Here is a 20,579-nt window from a genome sequence, read left to right as displayed (position 1 = left end):
CCTGTGCGTGATTAAACAATAAAAATTTTGTTCAAAACGCCGTTGATTGATGAAATAAACCAACGAAAGACGCCAGATGTTTTGTAAAAGCAGAACGAAAGAACGCCAGATGTTTTTCTTAAAGTGTAGTAGTAGTAGTTGTATGTAGCCACCTCGCCCGATCGTCAACGGGCGAGGTGGACCGGCAACGGCGCGAGGACCCTGCCGTACGAGAGTTAAATCACACTAAAAGACATACTTTGCGGGCGATACACTCTAGTGAGCTTTCAACTTTTCGTCTTAATGTACATGATAAAGAAATTATTTCTACGAAAAACGCAAGGCACACCTTGAGCAATATATTTGGTTTTGGGACGCTAAATGGAACCATGAGGCGATGCGAAGCCGGAGCACTTGCACGATCGCGTTCCGTTGGCTTTCGTTGGGCATGCTACCGACCTCGCGTCGTGGAACGCGCGTCCTGTCTTCCCTCTAGCCTTGCCTTTAATTCGCACAGGGCGAGCGGGGAATGCGGTCGCTCTTGGCGCTCTTTCGCTCGGGAGCGGACTTCTTCCTTGCATTTCACCGATCACAAGTGATAATGAAGGGACCACGTAAACTAACAGTACAATAAAAGTTTGATGTTTAATATATACACGATGTTTCACACTCTTTATATTATGTACTGGGCTCATTTCACGGAAGAGTTTCACGGTTTACAGATATTCCCTCCGTAGCTTCGCCCCACTCATCATCATTCACCCCGTGGATATGTTGTGATTTTTTGTATTAAGTAGTTGAGTGAGTATTTCCCTGCCCGTTAAACATTTTCCACTGTGTTTTGCTCATTTAAGAATTGGTATTATGACTATTTGTATTGTATCTCTTCTGTTGAGCGTTTTTCACATTTATGTGTGTGTTTTGAACATTACCTATGTTTGACAAGTTGATGGTTAAGTTGTGGAAAAGAGGGATTTTTCATAGTGAAGCTCAGATTATATTCCCAGTTATGAAGGTGGGGGTCAAACTTTGAAAGTGAGTTTTGAAGTTTGATTGTACAGCAGTGGTAATGAAAGCTATGACTAAAATTTGCGAGGTATTTTAAGGTAGACGCAGGTTACATTAAAGCTCAAAGATAGTTTGAAATTGCTTAATATATTTTATTTGTGTTTGTTTTTCTACTGATGTACTTTTTAAATAAGATCTGCCATCTGCAGAGCATTGCAATTTTGTATAAAGGTTTTACAGAAGTGGAAGTAAAATTGTGAGCATACAACAAAAACTAGATTTGTTATGTTTTTTTAGGTTTGTTGATTTATGAAAATTGCCACTTATGACTGATTTTTTAATACTAAAAAATACGATGCTCATAGGCTACTGGTTCTAGTGCCCACTAGTTCTCGAGAAAAAGGTACAGAAATTCCAAAAATGTTTAAAAAAAAAACGCGAAAATAACGTAAGGGTACGTGCGCATTACCTGTCAATGTGTCAAAGAAAAAGTACCAAAAATTCTTTTTGAAACGGCGTGTGCCAAAATGTATATTTTATGAAAGTTAAATAAATGCTGTATCAGCTAATTTTGAAATCCCAAAATTGAATTTTTTTACCCAAACCCACCTTAAACTGTTAGTTCATTGCGGTTAAAAACAAGAGCCCATATTCATGAAGGTGCCTTGCCCCTGATTTTTTCAGGCAATATTTCAGACAATCACATGGCTACACTAATGAAATTATCTAATTGAGATGTCAATCTTGACTAATGATCCCTGTTCGGTTTCTTTGAACTTACCTTTCCTTCTGTTAAAGTGAAATTCAAGCTCCAGACACACTCGTAATGTTTTTTGTGAAGTGAGCAGTGCCGTTCAAATAAAATGCATGAGTAGTGAATCCTATTCAGACTGGCTTGTGTTCACTGCATGTGGTCTAGAAAATACGGGTGCCATGCTGGAAAACGCAGAACAGTGAAAGTGACCCACCTCACCCTACATTTGCTACAAACGAGGCTCTACAGACTTACTCACGTAGTAGAACAATGCAGTAGGCACAGCTGAACTGCAGAAACATCGAAACAACCGATCTGAAAGTATGGGGTATATGCTATATCTGCAGCACTGGATGAGCAAAATGCATCCTGTTTGTGGAAGCGAACAAAGTGCAAACGCTAGTGTCATAATGTCTGCAAGAAATATTTATGTAAAACCAGCGTGTGTAATATTTGTATTTGTGTAATACCAGCGTTACACGGGGAATTTGCGATTACTGTCGACCTGCTCCGGATCAAACATCTGCTCGCGAGAATTATCGTAGCCACTGATCTGACGGCGCATGATACACTCTGCAAGTCCATGATGGTGCATCATACCGAGTGTGATGCGCCGCTAATATAATAAAATATGACTGCGACTGAGAGGCGCGAATTGCAGCAGACTTGATCGACTTCCGAGTAGAATCGCTGCGTTGAAAACAGCGAACACGGGATGAAGGCTAAGCAACACAAGCGCTGCTCCTTAGCCTTTGTCCCATCTTCGCGCTGTTTTCAACGGAATAAGATGTACCAACTGGCCCTTCAAAGCACCCTGCTGCGAGTAAAATCGCCAGCGAATGTTCACGAGTAGCAGCGAAGAATCCGAGTCGGACTTGATCGCGGTCGAAATTGCCGTGAGCCATCCTTACGACACAATTTCACGATTTTTTGCGTCTAACGTGTCATCCTTACCTGATTGTTTTCGACTGGCAAGTTGGGTGTGTCAAAGTATACTTATTGCAACTTTTCTACTTGCTTTGGTGGTGAAGCACAGAGTCGCGAAAACTAGCAGACGACGTGAGGTACATGTGAAACGCTTCGTCGTTTTCTAGTGTCCAACCAGTTGAGGATTCTCTGCGGGCAATAATTTGGCAATAAAATTTCCTTCTTCCGATAGAGTGTTTTGAAGACTGTGTTAAAAGGAACGAAGAACACTGTATTCGCAGCAGAAAGTGCCGTGCTACGCAGCTGCAAGCACAGGAGCTGCCGACGCACGGTGGACCTTAGCGAGTCGCAGCGCCGCCATGCGGTGACTATGGGAAGGCATCAGCGCGGCGGCCACGCCAAAACGCGCACTCAGCACACTAGCAAGTATATTCTAGGCACTATAGCAGCGCGGGGATACAGGAACCGGAATGTAGGATGTTCGCGATGTCAATACGATTTCCCACAGTTGACCAGTGCCTCCAAGATCGGCATTTCCAATTGCAAATCTGCCGCGCGACTGTCCGAATTACCGAGCATGTCCGAATTATCGGTGTCCGATTTATCAGTCGGCAACTGTAGTAGGTTCTTGTTCGACCAACCACAGTATCGCCTGCATAGCGCATCACAGATTGAACGCAAGACGTTACACACGTCACTAGGCAGACCGGAAGGGCCCGGAGAGGAGAAGAAATTGTTTCTTGGAATTTGTGGCATGCCCGTGGCTTGTAGCGCTGCCACGTGTGGCATCGTGGATCGTGACGGCATTCTGAACACGACGCGCGTGTTTACTTGAAATGCTAGAAAAAACATGGCTGATCCCTCCGTCATAGGAATCGGTATAACACGAAAGTGAAACGTGTCTTCACAGAAGTAGTGCTTATTGTGTAGTGATATATGAGAGCTTGTACAATGTCAATTCGTGTTTGGCAGCTACAGCACCGTTTTGACGTGGATGCACCCATGTTGACGGCATGTCTCTATCGCGACGACTAACGCCCATGATCATGATCAAACCGTTGTGGTAGCTGACGGTGTGAACATATATTTGGACACAGCGAATCGTGAATCCCGCGTAAGGATGATATCAACAAGCTCATAATCAACACTGGTACCCGGTATGCACTTCTTCAAAGCGTCGTCAATTAAGGAGAGAAACTGCATGGTGTGCACTTGCTAGTAATGGGTAGCCAACGCCTGTGCTCATGCATACACTAACACACACTGCGCTTCAGCAACACGGGAAGTAGAGGTTCGTAGCCTGAGCCGCAAAGGCGTGCGCCCCGCTGGTTTCTGTCTCACAGGCGCTGCTCTCGCTCCACCAAGGCACGACATTCGGCCGTCGAAATCGCGTCCTTTCTGCAATGCGCATTGCAGCAGTTTTGTTAGTCGGTGCTCTCGCAATTGAAGCAGTCGGCGGCGGAGAAATCGCGCTGGTGCACGTGGAAGCTGCACTACTCCGATGAGCCGACGCACGCTAACACGAAGCCAAAGGCAAAGAACGTAACTGCGTCAAGGGTGCCTCGGCGACGCCAGCGCGGCCAGTCTACCTCTCTGGTATCGAGACGCTTTAACCATGACCTCCGATATCGCGTGCAATCTCGGAGTAAGCGCTAGTAAGTGTCGATCGTGAAGCATTACTTCTTTTCACATCTCACAGATGGCGGCACCGCCCCGCTCCGCCCGCCGCAAAAGAGAATGTGTGAAAGATATAAGGCGCGTTCGCGCCGTGTCTAGCATCTCCCGAGTTCGCTTAGTCGGTAGGGCGTCGGGCGCTTGTCGTCGCGGCCGCAACGTTGCGGGTTCGATTCCCAGCGAGGTATCTTTTTCTTGGTTTTTTTTCTTTTTCACCCATTGGCGTCCATTTTATCAACGTCATATCCGTGACGGATGTACTTGGTGGACCCCGGCATAAAACACTTTCGTGTTAAAAATATTCGAGGTGGTTTAGGGGCCCTTTCAGGCTTGGCATCATTTTTGGGTTAGATAAGGTTGTTGCTGTGCCACCGCCGTCTCTCACTCCATCCCTTGCAAGTGCTCGACAGGAGAACTCTGGTTTTCTTTCTTTCGCAATGAGGAAGTTGTGAACTGCTTCGGCGACACCATCTAATAGATATTTGATTCCGTATTCGTCTGGCACATTGTCACGGGCTAATGACGGTAAAGAAGACGGCAGTCGCACTAGTAGAGACAAAACTCTTCATTGGGTGAACCTGTGCCCAGAAAACTAAGTAAATGTGCGAGCAATGCACGCTGAAAGCGGTGATCGCAGTCGTCGGCCATATGATCATTGGTGAAACGCAGCGTCTTTTATACATGAATGGTAGAAAATTCCAGCATTATCGGTGGGGCTCACCTTAGCTCCAGAATTAACTAGGCTACTCACGTCGTGCATGCAGTCTAAACAGTCTAAAACTATCTTGAAGTTTTCCAAACATGGTGGCGCGGCTGCGCCGAGTGGTGGCTAGTTTTTGTGGGTGAAACTCTAAAATAACAAAATAAACGTGCGTGGCAGCAATATTCGTATTTAATTTTCCACAAAGCTCTAATATATCCTCAATGTATGTTGTAGATGTTTTGAGAACTGCGAGAGAGCGTATGTCCAGCTTTCTTGCAACTTGTGTCCCCAAAGCAGACCTTCACTTCCTCAACAAAGATTCCCCAAGTGGTCAGCACTTGTTTGTGGTCATAGGACTAAACTACAGCAGTCCCGGAAAGAAAGAATGCTACATTTACAAGCTTTGCCAAGGTACCCCATTCATCATACTGGCTCCCTCTTTCACAGTGCCTGAAATAGTCGCCCACAGCTTCATCTGTTTTGCCCGAGAATGTCCGATGCCTAGTAGCTAGGTTGTCTTAGTGCCACGGTTTCATAACCATGGCACTGGTTGATGCTTCAGCATTGCCCATTGACAGCCATGCCAGTGCAGTGGCGTAGCCAGAGGGTGGCCATTATTCACCATTCTGTGGAGAATCAGCATGGTTTTCGTCCTGGTCATTCTAGTGAAACCCAACTAGCCCTCCTCCTGCATGAAATTCACTCGCATATCCCCGTTGATGCCATAGTTCTTGATTTCGAAAAAGCATTTGATAAGGTTTCCCATCGTCACCTACTGCTTAAACTTTCATGCCTGAACTTAGACCCCTCCGTGCTCAACTGGATTCGCGAATTCTTAACCCATCGCAGGCAGTTTGCTGTTGCTAACTCCTGCAAATCTCCCCTCTCTCGTGTTCATTCTGGCGTTCCACAAGGTACTGTACTAGGCCCTCTCCTCTTTTCAATTTACATTAACAACTTGCCACGTAACATCAACTATAATATTAGATTATTCGCTGATGATTGCGTGCTATATCACCCTGTAACTAATGTCTTACATTCCTCCGTTTCACAGTCAGATCTTAACACTATACAGGAATGGTGTAAAGATTGGTTAATGTCGCTAAATATTAACAAAACTTTTGTAATGACTTTTCATCGACGTAAAGACTACATCGCTACCACTTACACTCTACACAATTACCCCGTAGCCACTGCTAACACTACCAAATACTTAGGTGTTCACATCTCATCTGATTTAACATGGTCACAACACATCATTAACATTACTAACTCTGCTAATCGAGTTCTTGGATACCTTCGTTGCAACCTTGCCTCGGCACCTGCTTCTACTAAACTAATAGCTTATAAAACACTCGTAAGGCCTAAACTTGAGTATGCTAATGCCATTTTTGATCCCATCAAGTTAACCGTTCTACTATGTTCGAATCCATTCAGAACCGTGCTTCCAGATTCATTATCTCGAATTACTAGACTAACATTAGTGCGCCAGCAGTCAAATCTCAACTTTACCTTCCTCATCTTGTCTCTCGCCGTAAAGTTTCACGTTTGTGCCTGTATCATAAGTTCTTCCATTCCTTGCCACCAGGCAATGCATTCATCAGACCTGTACATCGGACATCGCGCCATTCTCACCCCAACGCCGTCTATCCTGTACGCTCTAAAACAAAGACCTTCTAGAAGTCATTTTCCCTTCAGACTGCGCAAGACTGGAACGACCTTCCCGCCCACATCACCATGTCATCTCAATTTGCCCAATTTAAAACTGCCGTAAAAAGCCATATTTTATCCTTGTAAACGTGACATACTGCTGTTTTTCTATTTTTTTTTTGTTATTGTTGGTGCTGTTTTGCTTTTTTTTTATCTATCATGTTTTCTTGCCCATCCCTCATGTAATGTCCTTTGGAACCCTTGAGGTACTAATAAACCAATAAATAAAACGAAAACGAAGCGAGGTAACAGCTACACATCTGTAAGGCATTATGTGCACTTTGTTGATACAACGGCTGATGACGAAGAATTATGGCTGGGCCCTCTGTAATGGGTTAAAAGCTTTGAAGGACCCATTAGTTATGTAATTTGCATTGTGTGACACCCGGTCGCTATTTCACTTTCCCACCATGCTATATAACATAAGTTAACGTGAGAAAGAGAGAGAGGGAAAGAACTTTATTGAGACCCCGAGGAAATGGATCATTGGGCGGCCTTATGGGCTTCCTTGGGAACCAATACAAGTGCACTTGCGAGGAACCCACCATGCTATAAATCATCATAATTTTTCTGAAGTAGGGAAGCAGCCAGTATGCCATTTTTCGTCATTCTGCGGAGAACCGTGGTACCCACTAAATGCATCTAAGGCATTATGTGCACTTTGTTGATGCTGTGCCTGATGACAATGAAGAATTATGGCAGAGCCCTTTGCAATGGGTTGGAAGCATTCAACAGCCCACTCGTTGCGCAATTCGCATTGTGTGACGCCTGGTTGTTATTTTACTCTTCTACCACTCTATATTACATATGTTAATGTGCTTCCTTCCGGACATGAAGCCTGTATAGGGTCTTTTTGCAAAGGAGTTTCAAGCACTGGCATGGCTGTGTGGTAGAATACTGGGCACCCACACAGAGGGCCCAGGTTCGAACCTCGTTCCATCCTGGATATTTTTTTCTTATTTCACGCGATAGCGGTTATGGACACCGGCGGCGGCGGACAACTACGGCGCTGAAAAGAGCCGTTGTTGTGACCTCATAACAGCTTTTGCTGTAAAGACAAGAACCAACTGGCGTGAATGGAGACAATGAACATCTGTGGAGGACTCACTGGGAGAGAGCCAGGCTAGATCGTTCTATTTACTATATTTGCACTACGTTAACAAAATTTGGGAAGGAATTAACCTAATCGATTATGTTTTAGTACATAGTTGCTAAATTAATTTTGTGGGACAACAATTATTCCTATAATCATTCATAAATTCAAATTACGTAACGATAATTGATTGCTTTTTTTTGTGCTGTAGACAAGTTTGTCTCCAAATAATGAATCTAATATAAAGTTTGGCACTACATGTCTTAAGGGGAGATGCGGGTCGAAAAACGCGAGTTTTCTAAAAAATTATCGATTTTTTGTTTTCACCTGTTTTGTTAAGATTAGTACCGCTACTGTTCTGAAAAAAAAATCTACGTCGTGACTCAACTGGAAATGCTTTAAAATTGCGTCTAAAAAGCACAAGGTCGCTGTCAAAAGGCAGAAAGTGTGTCATCTTCGAGCACCTTGCTGCTGATAATGCGCCGCCGCTCGCCATTGTTGACCGCATGAGGCGAAGAGCCGAGCCTCACTCTTCAAATAACGACGGTTTCCCGCGCTTCTGCAGCGCAAGAAATAATAAAGAGAAGCACGCTTTTGCCGCCTTTTTCGAGCACCGCGACTGGCTTTAAATCACATGGTACGGATCGGGAACCGCCATTGGCCGCTGCGTGCCTGTGTGTGCTGTGAAGCCTACTTGCAGAATCCGTGTCTCGTCGAGCAGCGCAGCTGAACAACGCTTTTCTCGAGTGCTTATCCGTTATGGATGAAGAAAGCCGTAGGAAGCGCGGTCACCGGCCTGTGAAGTTTCACGCGGCGCACAAATTTCGAGGACGCCGGCGCAAATCCAAGCCGAACACTGAAACCACGAAAAGATTGTCTGCTGCCGCAAGGCGTAGTGGCAGTGACGACGATGCGTCCTGCGAGTTTGCCGCGGCATTCCAATATGTGAGTGCCTCCCAGAAAAAGATCGGACTCTTCGAAGACGAAGGAAAATCACAGGACGACGAGTCTTCGTTGATTGCTGATAAGACAGCACTGAACATGCTTGTGCGCGGTGCTTGTGCCCGCATCATGATCTGGTTGCTCTTGGCACATCACGGGACAGCACACGCCAGCAAAAAAATGTCTCAAAAACTAACAGGAGAAGCAAGGGCTCGTCGGCGTGTGCTGAAGAAAAAATCTCTTGTCGAGGAGTCAGCTCGAAAGAGCCGTGAGGGCCAAACCTATGGCGCTGGCGCATTTTAATGGCAGTGGCCACTACAAGGAAGATTGTTCTTTCTTGTGTACAAATTTCGTCGCATTCAATGACATCTTTGATAAATAAACATGCAATTTTGACTTTAAAATTCGTTTTTCCCCTGACAACCAGCTACGATTGGTGAACAGGGCTCGGGCGGCGGCAGCGAGCCATGGCTACCTGGACTGAGGAGGCCACCCACCTTAGGGCTCAAGTACCAAGAGCCTGGTCAAAAATAAAGTTCATTTCTCTCTCTCTCAGAACACAAATTTTGCCATTTTTGTCAATGTGCCCCTCCTTTTTCGGGTACTTCTGGTGCTCAGATCTGCATGAAATTTTTCCCAAACTTTTTCCAAAGTACGAGACATGCAATTATCTTGTTTAAGTTTCAATATTCTTATTATATAATAAAAAAAAAGTTATGTAAACTTTTACTAGGGTAGGAGAAATATGAACTTTCCACGTTAAAATTTTTCACGTCTAGTACATATTTTGTATGGACTTCCTAATTAGTTATTTGCATTCCACACTTTATTTGAAACATTATGAACTATCAATTGTAAAAAATTATTGAAGTTTAGGTCTGAAAAGAGGGGGGCAAAAGGCTTAAGTTTTTCAATTCGTCATGTTGCAGAACTAAAACTATGCAACTTGCAAGAAAACTAATTATATATTTGAAATCAGCATAAAAAGTTCTATAAGCAGCTCAAGTTTCATTGCTCTAGGGTGAATATTAAAGAAAAAGTGTCTTCGAGTAGCATCTCCCCTTAATATACTTTAGTTGGTGCGATTCCACACTGTTTGGCAGGCAGCAAAATTAGCATAACTATTTGGACAAAGCATTAACCCTTTCACTGCCAAGATTTCTCGGCACTGCTCTGGAGTCCCTGCCGAGTTTTTATGCTAGCAGTGCAGTAGGATGCTCTGCAGGACATGTAAACATTTTTATTGAGCACTATCTCATCAAACAAAAAAGTTCCAATCATTAAAAACAAGTGACAAGCAATTCAATAAAATAATTAGCCACTAATTATGAGTGAAGAATCACAATGATCTATTTTTGTCTCAGTCTGAATTCATCAAAAGCTCCTCCACTTGTTCGTTTTTCAAATTGTGCACGCACATGGCACGCTGACTTGCCATGGCTGCACTGCTGAGACACTGGCAAAGACACGTGAACAAACGCATTTGTAAAAACATGCGCACCATCGGCTGTAAAAAAAAATTTTACTACAGGTTATATTTGTTATGTGTCCTCTCCACAGATGCCAGTACACACCTGCATTATTTTCTTGTGCAAGAGTTGTCTCATGAGTGCCAGGGAGTGATTTAGAGAGGCTAAACGAGTTATCTTGGGATTGGCAGTGAAAGGGTTAAGCCAAGAAATCTCGTTAGAGCAAAATACTGATAGGAATCCAGAAAAAACTTACTCGCTTGCCACAGGAACCACCTCTGCACCAGCCTGCGCCATCTCTGCATTTCAAATGTGATCCAAATCATGACGGGTACACACATCCAGCTCAAGTGGGAGCAAGCACTAAAGCTGGCTTCCATCAAGGGCACATAATCATTCCACAATCAATCAGATCCCATTTTATGACCACACAAATTTATACTGCAGCCTGTATTCAACAATGCCTTTCACATGCACACAAGGAAAAGTTGAGCAGGTGCAACCCACTGTCACAGGGCATACTGGGAAGTTCGTGTGATGTGCAGACCCGTGGCGGCCGTGTGTGCTCAGGGATTTTAATTCGTGCTCCCAATGGCAGTTTGTAATACCCCTGTACTTATGCGCACGGTGTGTCACTTTGGCAGGCCGCTGCCCCATAGGAAAGAGTAGTGTACTTTGCAAATGATGGTAATGGCAATGGGCATGTCAGTAGCACAATATGTAGTAGAGGTTTTCCACAGTAGGCCTATGCGTTAGGCTGCCACCACAATGTGGCACCACCTGTAACGTGTGTGTGTGTGTGTGTATACATATTGCCACGCGAGCTTAGTCCTTTGATGTGATCACGTTTCACTCACAAAAGCTGTTAGCACCACTTGTCGCAGGATGAGCTGCAGTGTTTAGACAATTCACAATTGTCTCAGACTTTCCACTCTCAAGATTACGCACAGACCCTGAGTAACCGAGTTGAATGAGATCTAAAGCGAGCACCAGCGATAACACTGGAAGGTTATCGCTGGTGGAAGGTTATGCTCACATTATTAGACACCTTATTTGTATACATCCTTTCAAGGTTCGCGATAGGTATATATGTTACCTTATTTCGTTGTTTTTTTTTCTTTTTGAATGCTGTTTTTTTCACCTAGCCAACACTATTCCACACTTGGGTTTTTTTATTCTTCGTTATATCCTGTTATAGCGATGTTCTACAGTTTCCGCTAATATGTATCAATAACTCTTGCGTACCTTTGCAATCTGTTTCATGTTATTATTATTATTTGTCCTGTTCACTGCCTGCTGCTGTCCTATCAAGGAGGGGCTGTCACCTCGTCAAGCTACTCACTGTAGTAGCTTTTTGTGACAGCTCCTATCTTTCCTTTCTTCGAAAGATGAATAAACTTGATTTGATTTGAAGGTTCAATAAAGCATGTATAAAAGCCGATGAACTTCACAGATGAGCAGATTAGTCGATGCTTGACATCCGTACTCGCTGTTATCTTTGTACAGCGTCACTTGTACTCTGAGTCTTTCTATTATTGGGCACAAGTTCACCCAGTAAAACATTTCATCTTGACTGACTGTGTCCTGCTTCTCTTCACCATCGCAATGTGACAATGCATGTGTACATACACACATATGTATAGGTACCCAGAAAGAGTACCTCATCTGAACCGAGAAGTGCCTACGTGTCAGTTCCTCCCTGCGTGCCCGTGTTCCAGTGGCACAACCCAAGGAACACAGTGTCAGAAGCACATGGATAACGTCCCCAACCTCACCACGATGCTACAGAGTCCCTCGAGACCAGCGAGCTGCTGGAGATATTTGGCATCAACTAGCACCATTGGCACCACCATTTGACTCTGTGAACCCAGAAACTTGAACAATACGGTTGAGCCATTACAAAGACTATGTGGTGGTTTCAGAACTGATACAAGCATCGGAAGACATGCAGATACGCTCACCGTTGTACTGCATGGACACAGAAACCTGCCCGCTTCTCGAGACTTTCTCGCTCGATGCTCCATCACTCACTTCATACCAAGTGGTTGCCGCCCGCTTCCCTGACCTCGTGCACACGGCAAACGAGTTCTAAGAGTTGTCAAGGTTCCACAGGCACGTTCAGCTGTCCAACGAAAGGATCGACATGCACCATGTGAAACTGTCCAGGATGATGAAGTGCTGTAACTTTCCTTCAGCAGATGTAGAGCAAAGGTTCATACGTGACCAGTTCGCTGCTGGCCTTCACAACTCCAGTCTCTCAGACCAGCTGTGCCTAAAAGAAAAATTGACCCTCAAGGAGGCATGAATACAGGCCCGTCAATCTGAAGACGCTGGCAAGGAACAAGTGTTGTCCAAAAATCACACCAAGTACTCCTGTGAGCTCCAGCTCGATGCCGCAAAAGCTAACAACTTCACCTCTCGACGCCATCTCAAGGCTAAGCCTCGCTCGCAGCAACCATAAGCAGAATGCTCACGTGAGCCGTCCACATGTGAATTCTGAAGCTGCGCACCTCATCCATGTTTTAACTGCTCAGCACAACATTTCGCCTGCAACTTCTGCAAGAAGAAAAGCCACTTTGCTGAAGTATGCCACTCGAGGACGCTCAGTCGCGGCAAAGTTTGCCGACGTCACTGTCGACAACTATACCGCATAGTTCAAGGTCAACAGCACAATTCAAGGCCATGGGAGTTCCAATGGACGTTGCCGGTGTCAGACAACTGCTCGGAGTGGTAAATCATCTCACAGGGTTCTTGCCAAACATCTCTAACGTAGCAGGGCCTATCAGAACCTTACTGAACAAGTCTGCTAGTTGGGTGTAGCAGCACAAACAAAGCAGCATTCGCTGTAATCAAGGAACTCTTGACGTCAGATCGGTGCACAGCCAAGTAACACCTGTCGTAAGCTACTACAGTTTCCTCAGATGCCAGCACATTTGGACTCAGCGCACTCTTGCTACAGACAAAAGCCTCTGGAGAGCACGGACAGTGGCATTAGCTTCATAGTCTATGACCGAGACCGAACGGCGTTACAACCAGGCAGAAAGAGAAGCTTTGGCAACAACGTGGACTATCCAACAGTTTGACGAGTTCGTTCATGGCAAGAGATGCTCCGAGCGTGAAACACGTTCAGACGTGCTTCACATGGGCTCTGCGTTTTGTGTAGTGCTCTAGTGGATTTTTTCACCATATGCCTTCGGATTTCGGTGAGCAGGACTGTGAACACCACCGAAGTCAGTGGACTGTGTGCCTTCTTGGACATTCAGCGGACAATTTCTTCGTCGGAGAAAGTTTGCTCCTCGTTGATGGGTTGGGCCTAACGACGCTTGGGCTCGGCTCGAATACGGCCGCGCCGATTTCGCGGTTGCGACCGTGGCTAAGCCTGCTGCAACTATGGACTCGGTGAATGCTTTTGAACCCTTAGGCCCACTTCAGCAACTGCAGCTCCCCACAGCATCACTCATGGCCTCTCGTACGGATGAAATTGCAACGGAACTGTGGAACGCCAGCTCAATGATGCTGGGAATGCGTCCGGCACCTGAAGCGGACACGGTGGCGGCGGCGGCGGCCGGTTCAGCGTCCTCGAAGCCAACGCAGCTCACAACGAGTTCCGAGGACAGCATGGAGCACGAGGAAAACGACCCATCAGACTGGGACACGGTCCACTACCGCAGATACACAACGCGACGACTCAAGGGTGAACTGCGGTCGGAGCGGGTGAGTAGGCCTCACTTTCTCATGCTCATCAGGCCGCTTAACCAAATGTCTATACAGGAGATCACAAAGTCAGCTATTACTCGCCTAATAGGACAGACTGCTCCCACCAGCGTTGCAGCCGAGCATTCTGTGTTTAAATATATAGTCAAGGCCAATGCAGTTAGACTGTCCATTTGGGATAAGCAACACTTACACAATTTTGCTAGCACAATGAGGCTCACGCTGACACTGGGATCGGTAGTTGAGGCGCGCAGGATTCCTGTTGAGATAGTGGACACAACCCAACCTTCTGAAGTCACTTGCAAGGGTGTCGTGAAGATAAGAGTGGAGCACACTGAGGAATACATTGCCAACCACATTCGTTGCGAATCTGCTAACATTTAGGATTTCGGATTATGGGCAAGACACAGATGCTTCTCATCACCTTTGACATGCCATGTCCTCCTAGACGGCTATCCTTGGATTACCAAATTGTCCCAGTGTATGAGCACCGGCCTAGGGCCCTAGCATGTTTTCGATGTCATGGACTGGGCCACATGGCCAGGTTTTGCCCATCGCAAGCTGTGTGTCGTCACTGCGGCCCCACACACGAGGAAGATAGCCAGTGTGAGGAGACACTGTTCTGCTTGGCCTGTCAAGCAGCGAGACACATTTCTTTGGACCCCAACTGCCCCACGAGAGCATTTAGAGCCACAAGCCCGCCGCTCCCCAAGAAGAATGCTGCTGCAAAATCGAGCCAAGGAGAGCAGCCAGAACCATTAGATAAAACCACAGGCACCCCGCCCAAGACATGGTCACAGGTGACGGTGTCGAACGCGGGAATAAACATCAGTAACGTTGAGGATAGACTTGAGCGTTTCGAACAAGCTCAGGCAGCCTCGACAGGTGCATGGAGCAAGTTCCAGCAACAAATGGAAAACTTCATGCAACAGAAATTAGATGCAATGCAGCAACAGATCACATCTTGGATACAGGCCTCGCAAGCAATCCGCAAACAAACGGTGATCAACTCTCCCGCACACGTAAAGCCTAAAAAATTGGATGGACCACCACTCCCCAAGAAATCATCACCGACTGCTGCAGAGCACACCGTGCAAGCGAACCCTGCGACGCAGCCGCGCACCAAAAAGCACAATGAGCTCCAGAGGACTCCTAGCACCTTCAACCGAAAATCATCTGTCAAGACGGACCAGGCACTTGATACTATCATGCAGCTCCTCGAGAAACTGAACTCCCGCATGGAAGCAACTGAGCGAGCCATGGCGCAACAGGAATAAGTAATTAGAAATCGCACAAATTAAAGCGACCGCAGATGAATGCAAGAGGAACTACCGGCGCGCCCGCAACCGCAGCAGAGAATAACCATGAAAATTCCTAATAGTATGTGCATCTAATGGAACTGCAGCAGTATCTCTCAGAATGCCCAAGCATTAAAATATCAAGATGACCAATATAAACCTCTCATCATTCTGCTGAAAGAAACAAGGGGTCCAGTTTCGCTATGTAATTATCAGACATTCGCCTACCCAACAATCACTGACGCGTCCAGGAAGCACACTGATCCTGCCCCTCCACCGAAAGGGCAGGCGGCTGTCTTAGTTCACAAGTCATGCACTGCAATACTTATGGAAACCACACGAGCAAGCAATGAGTACAGGGACCTCGTGGCAGCCAAGCTCGCTCTCCCGGGCAAAGGCAGGCAACACTAACTGGTGGTCTTTTCGGTCTGCTACCGCCCTCGGGGCGGCGCCACTTCACCGGACGAACACGTGTGGATACAGCAGCTGCTGAGCGAGGCCAAGAGTACTCAGATAGTAATCCAAAAGTGATATCTGGGGATATACCTCTGCCGATTCGAAAGGACACCTACTGGCTGATCAACTGGAATCAGTTCCACTTCATATTTGCAACAAAATTGGGGCTCTCACTGTCATGAGTAAGGACAGGACGTATGGACGACGAAGACGACGAAGTAGGAGGAGAAGCACGCGGAACAGGCACGAGCGCGTGCAGGGTAGCACACGGCGCGATGCGCGTGACACGAGCCGTAAACGAAGGCAGCAGTTCGATGAGCTGGCATTGTCTGCGTGGCTACTGGAGAAGAAGGTCGTATTGGCAGCTACGTTCTGTCAATGGGAAGGCAGCGAGCGTTCGATTCCGGAGGCCGTGACGCTGGCACTCCGTGGCGTGGCCGTTGACCTCGACGACGCTCGGGCGAGGCTCCTCGGAGGTGCTGCAGCACCTTGTGGCAATTCCGGACGCACCAGCAGCAGTCCCCCTTCAAGCTTCAGCCAGCAACAATCCCCGGGACGCCACGTCATCGGGTACAGCAGGGGCCGAGCTCGTACTTAGGCCTAAGCGACAGAGACGCCTTGCCACGTCAGCGACTGGGAAAAGGCTTACGGCAGCTTTGTGGTCTGTTATGCATCGGGACGACAGTTCATCGGGACGACAGAAGATCGTCGGCGACATCGACTGGGGAACCAGCACAACGGAGGCTGGACTTACGGCGTGTAACGGAACCAAGTAAGAGTGTTCCATTGGCGAGGCCTAAGTGGCCAGACAGACTCTGTAGTAGCGACGTGAGTCGGAGGTGTAGAAGTACTGAGAATTGTGTTTGTCTATTTTCGCAGATTGCTCTAGTGTTTGTAAGATTTTCATTGTTAGTTGTTTTGAGTGTTTTTCTTATAGTTTTTCAGGTGTGCAATTAAATTATGTTTGCTGTGCCTACCTGCGCATTCTCAATCTATCTCCAACGCACACGCCTCCGAGATCGGTGACACTCACTAGGGCGGGGCTCCATGCAAAGCAGACCGATACCACTCCGGACTTGACCATAGCCACACCTAAAGTAGTTAAACGCTGGGAGGCTCATTCTACCACGTGGGGCAGTGATCATTACCCCATTATTTTCACTATTAATAAGAAAATTCGCAAACAACGCGCATGTATTCGATCTATCAACTGGTGCCACTTTTGGGACGGCACCGAAGGAAAATTCGAAACCATCGAAGAATTCACACAACATTTGCGTAACAACCTTCGCTCTGCCACTGAAGAAACTTTTGGCGAAGAAGGTGATGGAGGCGTTGACTCGCGAATGATTGCCCTATGGAAGAGAGCCAACAAGCTCACACAAAAGTACAAGACCAACGGCAGAAGGTACCAGACTCTCCGTAGTATCAGAGAAATATTAAAGCTGATTAGGCAACACGGGGAGGAACTCAGTCAAGCGCAATAGGTCTCCACTTGTGAGCGACTCGGAAAAATAAAAGGCATGAAGCAGCTTTGGGGGATTCTTCGCAAGTTGCTTGGTAAAAGCAAAGCACCCTCTCCACTCGAGACACTTGCACTCAGACACGACAATGCCGAGCAGGAAGAGGAAATCATAAAAACATTTTTTCCTCATGCTAGCATTAGGGCGCCCTTTCCACTCGAAACGCCGAAGATTGAATTCACAAGCCCAGACCTGGACGCTCCTGTCACGCTGGGGGAGCTTCATGCAGCCGTAAAACAGGGCAGATGTGATTCTGCACCTGGACATGACAGCATCACTTGGAAAATGCCACGCAATCTGCACCATGCATGACAGTTTCGATAATCAAGTTGGCAGGCTTCTAGCGGCCGGGTTCCCTTGTGAGGTAATCACAGCAGTGGCTGACAATCTTCTTAAGAAGATCAAAAATGATGGAAGACGTGGTGGCAGCACCGAGTGCCCACCGAAAAAGAAGCGCATTGTTATGCCATTTATGCACAAGGTCGGCCACAACATGAAAAAAGTGGCAAATCGGCATGGCGTCGCGATGGTGTTTTCAGCACCCAAAAAGCTTGCCGGATTATGTTCCAAGGATTGGCGGAAAGGAATCCCTACGCAATGGTTGTGGAATCAAGCATGCTGAAAGCTTTGTCAAATGTGCCACGAAAGTGGTGTATGAAATACCCCTCAAATGTGGAAAGTCCTACGTGGGACAAACGGGGCGTTGCATAAATGAGCGCGCCAAGAAGCATGCCTTGTCGGTTCGAAATAAAGAAGGAGCGCACCTGCCCGCTCATTGCGGCACATGTTTAGGATGCGAGCCTTTGCTTAAAAAGATAAAGATTTTAGGAAAGAGCAGGAACAGATTGGGGCGGGAACTGTTGGAAGCTTTTATCATTAAAGAGAAGGGAGATGATTGCATAAGCGATACTTCGGTTAACCTATATAAGGCAGAAGGCAATTTCTTGTGCAGGTTTTGCTTGACATGAGGTGGGCATAATTTGTTTGCTTTCTCTCCTTATCCACTTTTCTTGTGACGTTTGAAGAAGCTTATATAAGCTAAAGAATAAATCAGTTGATAGTTTGCGCTCCTTCTGTCTACATCGTTTTTCCTGTGTTCGTCCGAGCTTTGCGCACATACTCTACAATATACCATATATGCGGATGATATAACCATTTGGACCGAAGCAGAGGACCATGGCGGGAACATTCAGGATATGACAAATGAACTTCAAGCTGCTCTGATTGCACTCGAAGATACCCATCCAAAAATAGCACTGACTTAGCCCCAGACAAAACTCAACTTTGCGTCAATGGCAGACGTAGTGCTCTTCCAACAGTGCAGGCAATAACGTTAACACTAGGACCACATCAAGTTATTACAATACACGGGCACATTAAAATTCTCGGTATTCCCATCCACAGCTGTAATACGGGACATCTTTGGACCACCGAGCTCAAAACACAAGGGCCAAAGCTACTGAACACAATAAAGTGCATCTCCAATAAATTTGGTGGAGCACACCAATCAGCCTGCGCTACCATAGTCAGATCAATCGCTACTGGTAAAATCACTTACGGAGGCATCGTCATATCGCTGTCAAAAAAAGCCGAAAAAACTGCAAGTTCTCCACCGACACATCCTTCGGACTATCACGGGCCTCTGTAAGTTTACCAATATACAAAAACTGCAGAACCTAATGCCCATGCCACCCATTGATGATATTCTCAGAAATTCGCAGACATCTCTATACAACCGTTTACACCTCACCATACAGGGGCAAGACACCTTGCTTTGGGACACCCGACGTGTCCGTATGGAACCCCGGGACATGGCTAGTAAAGATACCCTTAACTTTCCTCTCCTGTGCCCACTCCAAGACATCCACACCACTCCCAATCGGAGCCACTGCGGCGAGACAGCGGCTTTCTCAGCGACACAATCTGCACACTACCAATGCCGCATTTACTGACGCCACTCTCGATGGGCAAAGCCTGGCCTTAGCATGGTACAAACCCTCGACCGGTGAGGCCAAGCGCTACATATGCAGAATGGACTACACCACGCCTACACAAGCAGAACTTTTGGCCATTTGAACAGCCCTACAGGATAACATAGCGCCATCAACTATATACATGGGCTCATATGAAGCATTAAAGGACATCGAGAATCCCAATACAGAAGATGTTGCAGCTTTACGCATCCGCAAAATTCTCCTGCACAAACAGAAGAATGGCACTGACACAAGTGTCGCCTGGACGCCAGGTCACGTGGGGATCCAAGGGGGAGGTAAGGAGGTGGCACACAGTCTCGCCACCTCGAATGCTCGAGTTCTACCATATCATCTCCAACCTCTCCTACATGGATCTCCCGATCTTGGTCGCCACCCCTACACGAATTTGCCACCGAGCTCTCATTCCGAAATGGCACGACTGCGATGCTTCCTCAAGTACACTAACCGGGAGAGACTCAAAGATGTCATCCCTCCTCGTATATTTAAGAACCTCGCCCTCAGCTGATCCCAGGAAATATTTATTAACAAAGTGCTAGCAAACACAGCCACTACCCCTCACATAGTTCATCAACGGCAGACTCTTGCTGACCGGAAGAGGGGCATAGGCACCTCCGCCCCCTGCATATGTACCTTTTGCCACTCTCCACGCATAGCCAACATGGAGCATCTCATTTTACGTTGTCCTGCCCTAACACCCTCACCAGCTTATCACATTAGCCCACTTTGGAGTTAGTAGCGGCTTGGCGCGCGTGATTTAGTGTGTGCCTACCAACCCTCCCCCACCCCCAACCTCCTCATCAGTGGCCTTCGATCCTCCCTTTGCCTAATAAAAGAATCTATCATCGTCATCGTTCACGGCATCACCGTTGGCATCAGAACAGACCACCTGCTGCTCGTTCAACTCCTTGGCAAGATGGAGCTGGACATGCTGCCACCTCGTATACAGAGACTCCGGCTGAAGGCTATGCAGTACCATTTCCAGATGCCGCATGTGCCAGGAAAGCTGCATCCAGTCCCCTGGACACAGTGGAAGTCTTGACACTTAACCCAAAAAAGTGCTACAGGCACAAGCTGCTACTGCACCTCTCCAAGTATACCTTGGTGGCAGTAGCGTAGGCAGGAGGTGGCACACCGGGCCCGTGTACCCCCCCCCCCCCCCCGAAATATCTTTTTGCCATGGTATACAGAGCACAAAATCACGCTTGACCACATCTGCCTAACCGGCCCCCCACTGCAGATCAAAGAGGTGCACTCCCCCCCCCCCCAAAATTTGCCCCTGCTCGGTGGCAAGTGAGCATTCCGTTGTGGGGATCTGAGGCGTGCCCGAGGCCTTTG

At 46.9% G+C, this 20,579-nt stretch overlaps 1 protein-coding gene across 1 annotated transcript in view; it reads right to left on the bottom strand.

The window, feature by feature from the left end:
* The window catches only part of LOC119388284 (transcription factor Dp-1), a 147,503-nt gene that overhangs the window by 9,461 nt on the left and 117,463 nt on the right, over nt 1–20,579 (bottom strand). Inside the window, exon 6 of the mRNA XM_049413902.1 lies at nt 10,516–10,558. Within this exon, the coding sequence (XP_049269859.1) occupies nt 10,516–10,558 (43 nt within the window). The remainder of the gene's footprint in view (nt 1–10,515; nt 10,559–20,579) is intronic.

This window comes from Rhipicephalus sanguineus, chromosome 3, assembly GCF_013339695.2.
Source record: "Rhipicephalus sanguineus isolate Rsan-2018 chromosome 3, BIME_Rsan_1.4, whole genome shotgun sequence".
NCBI classification, from domain to species: Eukaryota; Metazoa; Arthropoda; class Arachnida; order Ixodida; family Ixodidae; genus Rhipicephalus; species Rhipicephalus sanguineus.
The sequence above is the reverse complement of the archived record's forward strand: the minus strand, read 5'-3'. Positions and strand labels throughout refer to the sequence as shown.